This window comes from Pseudorca crassidens, chromosome 11 (assembly GCF_039906515.1).
Source record: "Pseudorca crassidens isolate mPseCra1 chromosome 11, mPseCra1.hap1, whole genome shotgun sequence".
Lineage (NCBI taxonomy): Eukaryota > Metazoa > Chordata > Mammalia > Artiodactyla > Delphinidae > Pseudorca > Pseudorca crassidens.
The window spans coordinates 6,247,389-6,262,513 of NC_090306.1; the positions used below are offsets into that span (position 1 = coordinate 6,247,389).

The window sequence follows — 15,125 nt, forward strand, 5'->3', positions numbered from 1 at the left end:
GATTTTGAGCGCTTGATTTGGAGATTTTGAGTATGTCGGCTACCTCTCACGTGGCATAATGTTGACTGTTCTCAGTTAAGGTCTCGATTTGATCGCTATCAACTTTAACTGGTCTACCCGACCGTGGAGCATCGTCCAGCAAGAAGTCTCCAGCACGGAACTTCGCAAACCACTTTTGACAGGTTCGATCAGTCACAGCACCTTCTTCATACACTGCACAAATCTTTTTTTGCATTCCAGTTGCCTTTTTACCTTTCTTGAAATAATAAAGCATAATACGTCGAAAACGTTGCTTTTTTTCTTCCATCTTCAATATTAAAATGGCTACACAAAAATTCACCAATTTTGATAAGTTTTTTTTTAAATGCACACTGATATGACAGCTGTCACAATACAACCTAACGAAATTGTTTCAAATGAAGTTAAAGACAACTACTAAGTGCTACTAGAGCCATCTTATGGAAAAAACAGAATGAACTTTTTGGCCAACCCAATAAAATATTCCCCACCTAAAATATTTCTACGTGGCCAGCTTCCCCAGTTTCCCTCCTAATCCACGGTTCATTCCCACCTCCTAGCTTCCATCTTTGGGCTGACAGAATAGCGCGTCCGCGCTTCCTCCAACTTCGACATCCCAAGCCCGCACTAGTCCCCACTCCCACTGAGCCCCATGTCACCTTTGCCCTCCTTGGTCTTGGCCTTGCGGATAGGCACCTCCACAGGGGGCGGAGGAGGTGCAACTTCAGTGGCCGTCACCATGCTCTCCACCACGGCCACTGCCGCAGCTGCCGCTGCTGCCACAGAAGCCCCAGAACTGCCTTTGAAGGGGTTGTTGGTGCTGAACTCCCGCCACTTCGCACCCAAAACCATCATCATCTTGGAGACAGCGATCTTGGGGTTTTTGGCAGCAATGAGGGGTCTGGGGGAAAAATGGCAGGAACAGAAAAGAGAAAAAGTTTAAAAATAAACGAGGCGAGGGAGGTGAGAAGAGATTACAGAAGCGCTCTCCATCTCCTGCCCCCAAGACCCTCCTGTTTACCGGACAAACTGGCTGAAGGCCTTGTAGTTGGTGAGAGTGCGATAATCCTCCTCTGAGAACACGTGGTCAATGTCTTCCATGCCCCAGTCTTCCAGGAGCTGAGCAGATGATTTAGGCTCCTGCAGAGAGAGCAAAGTCAAAGCCTGACTCCTAGTGCCCACCCTCGCTAAGGGAGTTTGAGTTGCCACTAAGGCTGGCAAGTCCAGGGTAAGAGGGCTAAGAAGAAATCATCAGAAACAGGTGGAGAGAAAACATTCTAAGGGGCAGCAGAGTGTCTGGAAAACAAAGGACAGAAGTACAGAGAAGAGGATGGAGGTCCAGGCACCTTTGAATCATCGTCTTCGTCATCCTCCTCCTCTTCCTCTTTCCGCTTGGACTTACTCTTCTTTTCTTTCTTAGGTCCGAGCTTCTTCTTCTTCTTCTTGCCAGGGGTATAGTCGCTGCCCTCACTGTCTGAGCGCAGAGCCACCTCTTCGTCCTCCTCCACAAACTCCGGCCCCTCCCCAGAGCTGTCCCCCAGCTGCCGGCATAAGAGCATACGCTGGAGCAGGGAAGGGGGAGAGGGAGACACACACACACATGCTACACACATGCTGACCTCAGGACGGCCCTGAGGCTCACGCCCAGGACCTGGCCCACCGCCCCAAGGCAAGAAACGCAGGCCCCAGCCCTCCACAGAGCACCTCCCACTCCCTCCTGCCGCCCATAACATCCAGTCACCCACTCACCTCCTTTTTTTGGCGCTTGCTCTTAGGGATTTTAGGGTCCCGAGGTTTCTTAGGCTTTTTCTTTTTCTTGAGCTTTGGAGTCTCTGCTTCTGACAAATCCTCTTCCGGGTCCTCTTCGTTTTCTACATATGTTTTGGCAAAGAAAGGGAGGCAGGGAAAAGATCAATAGCAGAAGGTTAGAGCCCAATCCAGAGGCTTTAGACTTTATTCCCCCACCTTCTGTCCCAGATTCCACTGAAGAGAACTGCTATACACGCCACAGAAGGAAGCTGATACTCAGGACAAAAACAGACAAAGAGAGAGCTGTATATGCCTGAAATAGGCCTGCCGGGCCAGACCAGGCCCACCTCGGGCAGCTGTCCAGACCCCTGCCTCCTCTCCCTCATCCCTAACACGAGTCCTCTATGTGTTCACCAGCGCAGCTGAGTCAAGCTGCGTACAGTTAACCAAGTAAGAGAAACGTGCCTAGTCCTCCTATAACCAGCCACCAAGCATTCCACAAGCCGGGAAACGAGAATGAGCGGTCCTACGCAGAAGGTAAAAACTAAAGAATATACCCTCAGCACATTCCCAGAACAGTACCTGCTCGAGGGTCCCAGAAACCACACCCTTCACTAACCCCTTTGGCTCATCACTGCGCAAAACAACCAGAACCTCCAAGCCCCAGGCTCCGGTGCCAGCCCAGGATCACGCCCACTCCCAAAGCTGATTTCCTTTCCCCATCTCCAGCTCTACTGCTCCTCCCCAGCTTCTCCTGGGTCAGTAGCCTCTTCTCCCCAGGGGCCCAAATCAGCCCAGCTGTCACCATCCCCCCCCCTTCCTCCCCCCATCTGGCTCCACCTCCTCCCCGGCTGGGAGCACACACAAAGCCTGGGGTAATACTGAGAGCTCCTGGGCAGGCCTAGGTGGGAAGGGGCACAGAGGGGGAGGAGAAGGCCAGGAGGCAGCTTCCTTTGTAACAGACATTCACACCAGCGCACCGGCTCCCTCCTCCTCCCCCTCCTGCTTCCCAAGCCACCCACCCCCCTCCAGGTGGGAGGAGTGGAGAAGGGAGTGGAGAGAAGGAGGGAATGCCTCACCCACTGAGGAGAGGGAAAATGGCTCCTGACCACAGAAGCCAACCCAGGGCACCCAGCTGCCAACAGAGGACAGACAGGAAGTGGCAGGGGAGGGAGTGCGGTTGAGAGAGGTAGCCGGGGAAAGACTACCCTCTCACAGAAGACTTCCCAAATTACTACCTGGCCCCAGGTCCAAATGCCACCTCTTCAAACACCTACTGTGGGATGACACTGTTCTCAAGAGGCCATTCTAATAATGTCTTAGGCAAGGAAACCCAAGACACCTTGAAGGGTTACACCATGTGAGGGGCTGACTTACTCCCTCGTTATGCCTTCAATCATCGGAGCTTAGATTTAACAAGAGTTCAGTGGAGCTGTGGGCAGAGCACACAACCTTCCTTCTGACACCCAAAAGATTTACCTTGAGGAATGGGAGCCCACAAGACGCCTCTGAAACTCAGTTTCCTCATCACCTCTACCAGAGTGCAGACCACAGATCCTAAACCACCACTAACAGATTAGAGGCAGCCACCTATCCAACAGAGAAAAAGGAGCAGCACCTAGAGAGTGGTGGACAACAGAATGCTTCCTTTTCTCCTACACATGCTCTCTGCTCCTGACCCCCAGAACTGGCCCGAAAATGCCTCTGACTCCGCCCTTCCTGTGCGAGGCAGATACTAGGGAACAGGCGGCACTGGGCTGGACAAAGCACCATCAGCCTCCCCCTTTCCCTCTCAGCCCAGGATCAGGCCAGGCACAAGACAGCCCCTCCCATTCCCTTGGGAATGGGACACCAGCCTGGATCTCACCAGAAAGAATCATTTTCTTAAGGGCTTCTCCCCAGCAATCCCTGTGGTGCCCCCCTTCCCAATCAGCCATGCCTCCATAAAAGCTGGAAGTAGAGACAAGGACAAACTCGCGGAGGCAAAAGGGACACCCTTCCATCCACCTAAGACCCTCAAACTTCTCAGGCAGATGTGCTGACACAGCAAGCGGCAAACTGGCTGAGACATAGAGAACGATTTGGGAAAGGGGCAGGAATGGGGTGGGGCAAGTGGAAAAACTGGGTCACGCTACAGCTTCGGGCAGAGTTCACCCTGGGAGCCCACAGGCTCCCAGTCAACACAGGGGCAGCCCCAGACCAAGGGGCCAACAGGAAGCCAAGATGTGGAACCAACAATGGCTGGATGGCACTGCTACTTCTCATGCCCCGCACAGAAAGGATGGGACTGCCTCACCACTAGCACCACCCTACCCCACCTTGGGCAATAGCACAGAAATCTACCACCTTGCCCTACACGGTGATGAGGCTCAAGCCTAAGATTCTCATCCCAACAGCTGAAGGTTCAGTAAGAAGACTGACCCTCTCCTAAGTGGCCTCAGGTTGAAGTGAAGACTTCCAACTTAGGAAGTGCCAAATGTGGAAACACCTCTCCCAGACCACCTCAGCGTGCAGCTGGAGCTAAGCAAAGAGAAGGCAAGAGTGAAAGATGCTTGATGGGAAACAAAAACAGGACCAGCAGGCTCCAGAATTAAAATAAAAATACAAACAAGGAAGATGAAGAAATGGCATGTAAAAAAAAAACTAAACTAAAAAAAGATCAAGGAAACAAGTAGGTGACTTAGCTAAGTGCTCTGAAGAACGAAGGACAGAGGAGAGAGACATCCACTTAGAAACATGACATCCATCATCAGTTGAGGATAGACAAGAGCCATGCCAATCATACAGGCTGGTTATAACCACTGGGGTTCGGCCAGTCCAAGGAGCCACCCCAAAACACAGACAGCACAACCCCCAACACACCGACACAAACACTTCACACCACCAGCCCAAACCCCAGGCTACCTGCACAGGGCAGAAGCCTCCTGGGAAAAAAGCCAGGATTAAGTCCACTTGCCAGGGGAAGAGGGGTGCCCAGGGTGTCACCTTCCTTCTTTTTGCTCCTCCTAGTATATCCTGCAGGCTATGACATCCTACCCCTAGCCTCACTCAACATTCCAGCAATCTGCCTGACTAAAAGCGCTCTAGATCCCAGCTGAGGAGCGCAATTCAAACTTCACACGGTTGAAACTGCACAGAAAGCCGGTAACTGATCAGAAGCTAAAAATAATCAGAGAGTAACCCGCACTCCCTCTTTCCTTTCCACAGCAGCAGCTACAGGATCCTACTAGCAGAGATGCCCGGCTGGTCTCCTCCAACCGCAATCCTCAACCCCGCCGCCGCCGCCGCCGCCGCCGCCGCGAAGCCTCCAGGGGTCCCAGCTACCTGCATTCCTCCTAGGACCCACGCCAGGCAAAGCCTGCCAGCCCGGAGAGCTCCCTCAACCGGGATCTGCACAGCATTCCCGAAGACAGTGCAGCAAGCTTGCATCGCGGTCCGCGGAGCCCAGAAGGCACATGGCTTCCAGCCCCGTCGCACAACAGCTCCGCAGAAGGGAACCACTCCCTTCGGATGCCCTCCACCTCCGACTGCACAGAGAAAGCCCAGAAACTCAACCCTGCCGCACCAGAGTAGCCAGGGAGGGCCCAGATGGCTCCTTCCTGCCCGGGGCCCTTGGGGAAGCTGTTACCTGGGTGGGGAGGGGGCAAGCTGTTGTTCAAAAGTGCATCCATATCCTCCTCCTCGCTGCCCGCTGAGCAGGGGGACGGGGAGCCCAGGCCCGACGCCATCCCCTTCCGCTCCCGGCCAGGGAATTGGCCCAGCTGCTCCTGCCTGCGGCCTGGGGCCCTCGACACTGGCCCGAGTCACTGTGCGGGGGAGGGGGGAGAGAAAGAGAACAGTGACGCGCACGGCCCCCTCCCCCACCCCGCCGCGCTTTCCGCCCACCCCCGGCCGCCCCACAGCCACCCGAGCAGGGCACCCGAACCACTCAGGCTGAACTTTAGTTCCACGCTCCCGGGGACAGCCCGGAAGCCGGCTCCCCGGCTGGAGCCCCCCAGACGAGAGAGAGCGGCGCCCCCGAGGGCAGGCCGGTGCCGGCGTGGGGAGGGGAGAAGCCGCTGGACGGAGCCGGGCGTGACGGGGGAAGGGGTCCGAGTGGCCGCGGCGCGGGGGGGCCGGGGGAGGCGGCCGGCGGCGAGGCGCTCAGGGACACAAGGTCACTGGGGGGTGGGGGGGCGCCTCCCTGCGCCTGGGGAGGGGCCAGTCCCCAGACAGGGTAGCTCTCCAAAGGCTGTCCTCTGGGACAACTCGGGTTCTCCGGAGGAGCCGCGGGGACGAGGGGGCGTGGAGGCTCGGCGCTCCAGGGGGCTGGAGGCAGGGGCGTGGGGGGCCGGAGCTCCCACCGGGCAGGGGGCCGGGCCACGTGTCCCGGGGGGCAAGTGAGCAAAGGGCGAGGGGGGCGCCGGGCATTGTGGGAGGCCAAGCCCGAGGTGGGGAGTCGCGGGGAGCGAGACTCGGGCCGAACGAGGGCGGGGGCTGGGCACCCTGCAGGAAAGGGAGAGGCAGGGTCGGCTCCCCGGGCAGAGGGCGGTCCGCTGGTCCGGGGACGCCCGAGGGGCGGCTGGATGGAGGGAGGACCCTCGGGGCTGGTCGGGCTGAGAGGGGTTGTCTCTCTGGGAACCCCGCGTTCTCCTCACCCCAGAGCCGCCGCAGGTCGCGCTGGGTCCGGCCCGGTGTCACTCCCGCTCCGGCTCCTCCTCGCCGCGGCCGAAGGGGGGAAAATGGCTCCGGCTCCAGCTTCGCCTCTTAAAGGGCCCGAAACACCGGCCGGGAAATCCCACCGCACAGGCCCCGCCCCCCCACGGACAGCCCATAATAACCTCAACCAACTCCAACCCCCCCTCCACTACCGCCACCCTCCTCCCTAGGTCTCCCGGGCAACCCCCGCCCCCTCGTCGCTCCGGCAACCATTGACCACGCCCCCTCGAGCGCGCGCGCGCGTGTCACCCGGGCAACCAACCACCCCCTGGCCATCCCATAATACACACGGACACCACCACCACCACCACCACCACCACCACCCCCCCCACCACCACCACCCCCACGCACACACACTCCATACACATATATGCCAGGGCTGTGGACATCTCATGGTATTGCCGACCTTTTGCAACTAACCCTTTACACCCCCAGACATCCCATAATAGCCATCCTTTGCCAACTTCTTCACTCTTGGCCCTAATGCTAACATCCCATAATAATTCGTCACCTCTCCCTCCCCATGGCCATCCCATAATAAGCACCCCTCCCAGCCATTCAGCCTCACATCCCATAATACTCAATCCCCATCCCCCACAGACATCCCATAATAACCACTCTTCATCCACCCCCAGTTTGATATCCCATAATAGGCAGAAACTCACCCCCCCACACACAACGGACACTTCGGCCTCCTCCCACACACATCCCGTAATAATCAGTCTCCCACCTTCTATACTGACATCCCATAATAACCAACCCCCTGGCGCTGCCCTCGGCCCCTGCAAGGCTAGATCCTCACAACATGACCCCCAAGCTTCACTCATTCTAAGTTCACAGCCCGTAATAACCACTCCTGCCCTATCAAAGAGATAGCCCATAATGATCAAGAGCCCTACTGTCACCCCACAGAGGGACAACTAATCTCCTTTCCTCTAACACTGGAAAGATATGCCATAATTTTACTCCCCCACCCACATCCTGACATCCCATAATAATTGCAAAGAACCCGTGGTCAACCAGACATACCATAATACTCCCAGCACAACCCAGAGTCACATCCCATAATGCTTCATCTCCACTCCACCACCCCTCTACCTTTCCAGCCAGGCATCCCATAATATTCATACTCGTATCTCCCCTGTCTCCAAGGCTGTCAGTCTATTCTAACACCCACACCAGCGAGGATGAAACAGGCTACCCACATTGCCCTCTCCCCCACCCCAACTTGTACACACCTTCATCCCTTAATGAGCCAAAGCAGTGTCCTGGCACAAAGCCTCTTGATGTCTAAGATGGACCCTAGCTTCCCTCATCCATCATTTCCAGACATGCAGGAACTGAGAGTCAACCTAGGGCCCCACCCAATCCCACCAAAATCCAGGTGTTCTCCAGACACTTACCTCCAGTTGAGTTTTGAGTAAGACCAACCAAATACCATACTGGCCAGATGAGCCATTTACATAAAGTTTAGTTCACCCCAAAGCATCCCATAATAATTACAAACTCCCACCTAAAAGATTATTTCTCAACATTCCAGCAGTCCTCTTTCCACACCACCTCCCCAGGTCAAGCGGTCTATTCTCACCCCTAGGCCATTCCTATGGGTGGACATCCCACCATGGTGTGAACTGAGGATCCCGCTATATACACACAAAGATCCAAGAACTGCTCTCCCTCTGCTCACTGCTGCTCGTGCTTATGCAACAGATGTTGACGGAGTACCTAGCAAGGCACAAAGATGGGCACCGTGGGGAGTGCCTCCCTTCAAGAAGCATAAACAACCAAACTCCAAGATGAGATAGAATGTCTGGTGTCAATGGAAAACTGAGTGCTATTTCCTAATTTTCTGTTACAGAGAATAAAACAAATCCCAACTGACCTCAGGAGAGATCAGATCCCAGTAGAAGTTCTCAGCGGTCCTTCTAGAGCCCCGAAGGTATTTCAAAAGGATTTACAATATAGATGGATGGTCAAGATAATCTCCTATCTGCTCCCTACATACTAAGGGATTTTGATTGGAAAGCAAGGTTCATCCATCCAGCGTTTCTAATACGAAATCCTATAACATCATCATGTGCTTCCTTCTTGAGAGACTCATCAACATGCCAGAATTGTCATCCTCATGCTTGAACACCAAGTCCTGCTTACCCTCAACGCCCCATGTTTCTTATTTATATCCTTTCTCATTTTGTATCCTGAAATCTCATAATACTTCCAACTGCCCCCATCCTCATCTTGTTGAGGTCCCATTCTCCACCCAAAATACACCCCTGATCTTTGTATAACGTTCACCATCTTCCCCTCCTGTGTACAAGTCAACATCCCAGAATGCCTTCTTCATTTATTATGCCACAAGGTAGCCTCCCAACACATACCACCCCCTTCCCTAACTGCACCTACCCTGCAGCCACACTGGGGACCCAGCCCAAGAAAGTCAGAGAGCCCAATCTTAGAATTTTTTGGCCCTAAGAGAACCTAAGTCTACAGCCTGTCACTTTTCCCTCTTCCTGATCCCCAGAGAACCAGGACCTGGGTGAAAACCAATATCCCAACGCCACTTCCTTGCTGCCACCGCTCCAGACCCCAAAGTCAGATAATATCTTCCTCTGCTTTTCACACAAGTCCAAGACCCTTGGTGGTAGGACAGGTTGAAGAGAAACCGGAACTTCCTCCTAAGAGAGGCCCTTCCTGACCAGAAGTGAGTGGGACGAACCTCACATCATCTCTGCATTGCCCTTCTAATCTCACTTCCCTAGAGAAAGGGCCTGGCCAGATGACTCTCCCTCCTCTGAGAACCTCAGGACTGGAGAACTGGTGAGGAGAGACGAATTCAGGAGAGGCAAGAGCTTGCTTTGGGAAATCACTATCCCTGTGCCCCCAAGCAGACCACCAGTGATGCTGGTAAGGCTTTCCCCCAGCTCCTACCTGACTTAACTCCCTGGACCACCCTTTCGGCATATCCATTGTGGCACGCAGGCTGTTTCCCCCATTGTGCAAGGCTGCCTAGTCTTCTCATTAAATTCTCTTGACATCAAGATTGGACCCCATTCATTTGTGCACCCCCCCCCATGCTTATTCTGAGTACTAAGAGGAAAACTTTTACTCCTTACTTGGGGGAGAGGGGACAGCTCTTTCATTAAGATACCATAATGTGGGTAGACCTCCTTTCAAGAAGTTTCTCATTCGTGTATGAACTGCCAGGTACTTAGTATGCCCTCCTCCTTCCCCATTTCTCTAGGGGATCCAGCCTGCCTCCGGGGCTCAAATTCCCTTCTGTAACGTCTCCATCTGCCCCATACCCTCTTCTTCGCATATATATACCACGTTACTACAGTGACTCATAATATAAACCAGGAAGAGAGTTTTGTAACTGGGTAGTCACAGCCTCTTGCCTGGGATTACAAACATGGTCCCTTTTGTCCACCACAGCCCCTCTGCCCCACCCCTGCAGGTTGTACCCACTTATCCCCCAGCTCCCCTTACTTCCCACCTCTCCATGATACCACCACAAGGAGAAGGTTAAAGTCCCTTCCTCTATTCTTGAGTTCCAGAGGGCTAGGATGTGTGTGTTTGTGTTTTGCTTTTGTGGTCCTTCTGTGCTTCGCCTCCATACACTAGCCCCATGCTACCCTCCCAGATAAATTATAAATAAACCACCAGCATGATTGGCCCACAGAGACTAAGGGTGGGATAATCTCCTGATTAATGCACCCAGGGGGACAGCCTCTCTAGCTGGTCACCTTAGAGTTCTGCTTCCATCCCATGGTACAGAAGAACCTAGAATAACAGAATGGGCTGTCCATGGAGTTTTCAGCACATGCTCTATAGCTCTTCTCTCTACATCTCTGTTCTGTGAGTCCCAGAAACTCTGCTCATAAGACATCTAAGGGACTAGGGTTCCCCTGCCCTGCCAGAAAAGGGGGTTTGGGAAGGCGACATAGGACAGAAAAGCCACAGTGACAGTGCACTCTGATAGCTAGACAGGATGCAGGTGGTGCAGGACTGGGGGGCACCACCCAGGCATGTGTCCTGCAGGAGCCAACACAGCCTCATCTCCTTGGGTGTGACTGCAAGGTGGCAGAGCTCCCCTGGCCTGACCCCTACCTGAGCTACAGTCCCAAGGCTCAAACCCAGGAAGGCAGGGAGCGAGAGGAGTACTTGGTGCTGTGGTCACCCAGGAGCACTACTACCTCGTGTGTTACACAGCCAGAACCCAGGCCTCCTCACTGCATGCCTGGACTCAGCGACCCCGTAGCTCACAAGCTGTTTAGGGACCCAGGTGTCCAGGGCTCAGATCTGGCTAGCTCTAGCCTGCCCCCAGGGGCCTCTTCAAACAGCTGTCACTGAAGAACCTCTCCAGCCAGTCACTCTTGCCAGGCCTCAGGTCTGGCTCCAGGGCTCACCCCACCCTCCCCAGCTTCTTCCCTCCCTCTTCCTTCCTTTCCTTCCCCATCCCCCTTCCCCAGAGCTTCACCTACCCAGGACAGCCCCACCCAGCTGCGCTGGGCACATCCCATAATAATCCTTCTCCTTGCGAGCCCCCACCCCCCCCAAAAGAGAGGCAGCCATCCCATAATAGCCACCCACAAGAGACATTCCGCGGTGACCGCCCCCTCCCTGCAGAGCCGCCGGGAGCAGCCATCCCATAATAACTGGCCGCCTGTTTTACTGGTTACGGCTGTGGAGGGAGCTGGAGAGGAAATGGAGGGGAGGGGGAAGGGGAGGAGGATCGAGGGCCCCCACTTTGGGGAAGGGGACGGAGAGTGACCCACGGGGATGGGGAGCCAAGGGGACGCCGCACAGGTGGGAGGTGTGGTCCACTGGCCACCACATCCCCGCTTTGGGACCTTCTCCCCATCCCCAAGGGCTCCCTTTCCCCCTCAGCACCCGCGAGGTGGCTGCTAATTAGGCGGGATGCCTAGGATGGGTCGAGGTGCCCACAGAGCGAGAGGGGGGGTGGTAGATTTCAGGTGTTCTCCTTGGGCCATTTGCGAAAGAAGGCAGACCTTAGAGAGGATGGCAAGAGAGTAAGGGGTGTGGGGGGGGGCGGTGGGAGAAGAGCGCCTCAGGCCCTCCCCATTCTGCACCACCATCCCATAATAATCCCCCAGCCCCTCTCCCCCTCCCACACACGACATCCCATAATATCTTCTGGAGAAGCAGTCCCCGCAGTAGGTACAAAGAGCTATCCCATAATATGCTCCCCCACCCCCACTCGCCACCCCCCCAACTTGGCCCCCCCCTCGGTCACATGCAGCCGGTGCCATCCCCCGCTGCTCCCCCCTCTGGCCACCGAAGGCCTTGCCAGCCCATAATACTCTTGCCTCTGGTCGCAGGAGGCCTCCAGCCCATAATATTCCCTTCCACCACCACCCCCCCTTCCCGCCCCGCACCCCTTCCTCCCGCCTCCAGTTGGAGCCGGGCCTCACCAGCCCATAATATTCCCCTGTCTCCTAAGGCTGTTCCAACCCATAATACTCTCCCTGTCTCCTAAGGCCTCTCCATCCCATAATACTGCCAGACGCCTGACCTGTGGGCCAAACCCCAGCCCGTTCCACACATCGAGGCTGTGTCAGCGCCGCCGGTCTCCCAGCCTGTCCCTCCCTCCTCCCTCCCCAGCGCTTTCCCTCCCAGGCTGTCTCCCGCCCTCCGGCCCTGGGCCCCTCTCCCGGCCCCACCCTGTGCCTGCCTGGGCCCTCACTTCCCCTCCAGCCTCCTCTTTTGCCCTTTCTCCCTTGATTGGTTCTTCATCCCATGGCCCCTCTCCTCTCCCTTTCAGGCACTTTCCCACCCACTCTTCTGTCTGTGGGGTGGACAGCAAGGCCGGTGGGGAGAGAGTGCCCCCAGAGGGCGACAGGCCAGTCACTGCCCCTGCCTCCTTGACCAAGCACCATGGCAGCTGGCCCAGCCTGCCTCGCTCACCCATCCCTGGCCCTGGTTCTGATTGCCCGCAGAGCTCTGTCTGGGTGAGGATTCACCTGGAACCCCTGCTGTCTTCCAGAAACACTCCCACTGAGCATCACAAGCAGACTTTACTAACAGCATCTTCTCCCCACACCCTGGTTGGAAAGAGAGATCCACCTTATGGGATGGCTCTCAGGTGCCTTTCAAAGGTGACCTCATTGACCCTCACTACAACCCAGTAAGTAGATATTATGATCCCCATTTCACAGAAGAGAAAACGGAGGCTCAGAGAGGTTAAATAGCTTCTAAGGTCACGTTGCCAAGAAGTGACAGAGCTGAAATTAGTACCCAGGTTTGTTTGATTGCGAAGTTCTGACAGCCTTCGGGATTCCCCAAGCCCCTGGGAGAAACTTCACTTTTCAGTGTTTCCAGGGCTCCTCTGGAAAAGATAGCATGGTGACAGTTCCCCAGCCTCCCTTGTCTCCAGGGTCTCCTGAAAGAAGGGAGAAGGAAGGCTCCATGTGAGATTAACCTCCCCCTCCCCATTTCTTCCAGGGGACCCCCAGTGGCAACCCCACAGGGACTTCCCTCAGGACGGTCCAGGGCTAACAAGCATCTCTTCCCTTTTAGGATCCCTTACCTTTCCCTTGGTTCTCCTGAATTTTTTGTTTTATCTCAAGACCAATGATTGTTAATCTTCCCCCAACTACTCTCAGTGCATGGAGGGACCATTCTATGGAGGAGACAGACTTTGAGGAGAACCAAGGGGAAGTGTCCTCTTCAGTTTAGCTGGTGGACAATCAGGAATTCGCTGTCTTGGAGATGTTGGGTACATCCCAGCTGGGGGAGGGGAGTCATGGCCAAATGCCTGAAGGCTGAGCCATCCTGCCTTGGGTGCCACCCATGAGCCACGCCCTTCTGAGCCCTCGATGCGGTGTGTTTTAGGACCCACCACCATTGGAAGGATGAATGAGCCCAGTTCTCAGCGCTCACACAGCCACACCAGGAAGGGGCAGGTAAGCTGTAGGGTGCGTGGGTTAGGAGCGGGGAGGAAAAGCTGCACAAGGTGGCCAGAGATGACACAGTAGACTCAAGGTGAGAGAGTGGTGGCCTACATGAGGAGGGAAGGAGAGGAAAGGAAACCAGGGAGCGGTGGGTGTAAGGGAACCAGGGATGAGAAGGTGGGCAATAAAGGAAGGGGAGATACTGTAGGGTGTCCTGCAAAGAGTAGGAGTTCCAGAGTCTAACAGATACTGTGCCACTTCCTGCTTGTGTGACCTTAGACCTCAGCTTCTCCGGGGTGTTTCATCTGTAAAATGGAGATAATCATCATTCCTAACTCAGAAGGTTATTATAATAATAAAATAAAATAATTCATTTTAAGCACTAAATTGAGGTCTTGGCATAGCAAGTATTTTTACAACTTGTTAACGCTCTTCTTCCAGCATCTAAGATTTTATCCTTTTCCTCCTTTCGATTTTCCTAAGCCTCAAAGTGGCAAGTAACTCCAGGGCACGGGGTGAGGGCTCTGGATTTCCCACATCTCACCCCCGTCATACTGGCCACCCAGTAGTTGGGGGATCCTGTGAAAATGGCAGGCAGTGGCTACAGGCTTCCTTAAACTTCCTGTTAGCGTTAGCTTCTGTTCATTCCTCCTCTGCCTGCAACATCTCCTGATTCTATTCTTTTTTTTTAATACTTATTTATTTGGTTGCATGGGGTCTTAGTTGTGGCAGGCAGTCTCCATAGTTGCAGCATGTGGGCTCCTTAGTTGCAGCACATGGGCTCCTCAGTTGCGGCACGTGAACTCTTAGTTGCGGCATGCATGTAGGATCTAGTTCGCTGAGCAGGGATTGAACTCGGGCTCCCAGCATTGGGAGCGCAGAGTCTTATCCACTGTGCCACCTGGGAAGTCCCATCCTGAATCTATTCTTGCCTCTCTGTCTTCAGGATGGAAACCCTTTTGATATACTGAATGTGGGGAAACAGTCCACCAGAGCTTAAACAGAGGAGATTCCACACTGGAGAAAATTCATTTCCATCTGCCTCCACAGGCCGCGAGCACACTTCTCCTAGACCAGCTCCCTCACCAGTCTTTCCTTCCCCTTAGACTCTCCCCACCTCGTTTCCCTACAGCTTATCCCACCCAGTGTGTCAGGGTGGGCAAAATCTCACTGAAGAACTTCCAGAGGGGCTTCCCTGGTGGCGCAGTCGTTAAGAATCCGCCTGCCAATGCAGGGGACACGGGTTTGAGCCCTGGTCCGGGAAGATCTCACATGCCGCGGAGCAACTAAGCCCCTGTGCCACAACTACTGAGCCCGCGTGCCACAACTACTGAAGCCCGCGCACCTAGAGCCCGTGCTCCGCAATGAGAGAAGCCACCGCAATGAGAAGCCCGCGCACCGCAATGAAGAGTAGCCCCCGCTCGCCGCAACTAGAGAAAGCACGCACGCAGCAATGAAGGCCCAATGCAGCCAAAAATAATAAATAAAATAAATATATTTTTTAAAAACTTAAAAAAGAAAAGAACCTCCAGAGACGGCCCACTGCCTACCAAATTAACGGCCAGAGCCTTACTTTGCATTCTCTCATCTTCCATCTTGAATGATAATTATTGTTGACTTGTTCTGTGGTCCCCACTAGATAGTAACCTACTTCACAGAGAGATTCAACTGTTCTTTACAGCAGTAATTAACACAACATTGTAATTCAACTATACTTCAATAAAAAATAAATTTAAAAAAAGATTCAAC

At 54.5% G+C, this 15,125-nt stretch overlaps 1 protein-coding gene and 1 long non-coding RNA gene across 8 annotated transcripts in view; one reads left to right on the forward strand and one right to left on the reverse strand.

Annotated features, from left to right (window-relative positions):
• CHD4 (chromodomain helicase DNA binding protein 4) overlaps positions 1 to 6,562 on the reverse strand; it is a 30,048-nt gene extending 23,486 nt beyond the window's left edge. For 5 of the 7 annotated variants that reach the window (XM_067695532.1, XM_067695529.1, XM_067695528.1 and 2 more), the window contains exons 1-6: positions 6,405 to 6,562; positions 5,396 to 5,573; positions 1,768 to 1,889; positions 1,365 to 1,580; positions 1,040 to 1,158; positions 678 to 919 (exon numbers count right to left, since the gene is read on the reverse strand). In XM_067695532.1, coding sequence (XP_067551633.1) covers positions 678 to 919; positions 1,040 to 1,158; positions 1,365 to 1,580; positions 1,768 to 1,889; positions 5,396 to 5,495 — 799 coding nt within the window. In that variant the 5' untranslated portion in view covers positions 5,496 to 5,573; positions 6,405 to 6,562. The remainder of the gene's footprint in view (positions 1 to 677; positions 920 to 1,039; positions 1,159 to 1,364; positions 1,581 to 1,767; positions 1,890 to 5,395; positions 5,574 to 6,404) is intronic. The other 2 variants (XM_067695531.1, XM_067695530.1) reach the window with 1 other exon arrangement.
• Positions 6,563 to 13,287: 6,725 nt separating this feature from the next.
• Positions 13,288 to 15,119, forward strand: LOC137201556 (uncharacterized). The gene is made up of 2 exons (XR_010932222.1): positions 13,288 to 13,388; positions 14,323 to 15,119. It is a non-coding gene; the product is annotated as an uncharacterized lncRNA (long non-coding RNA).
• The last annotated feature ends 6 nt before the right edge of the window (positions 15,120 to 15,125 follow it).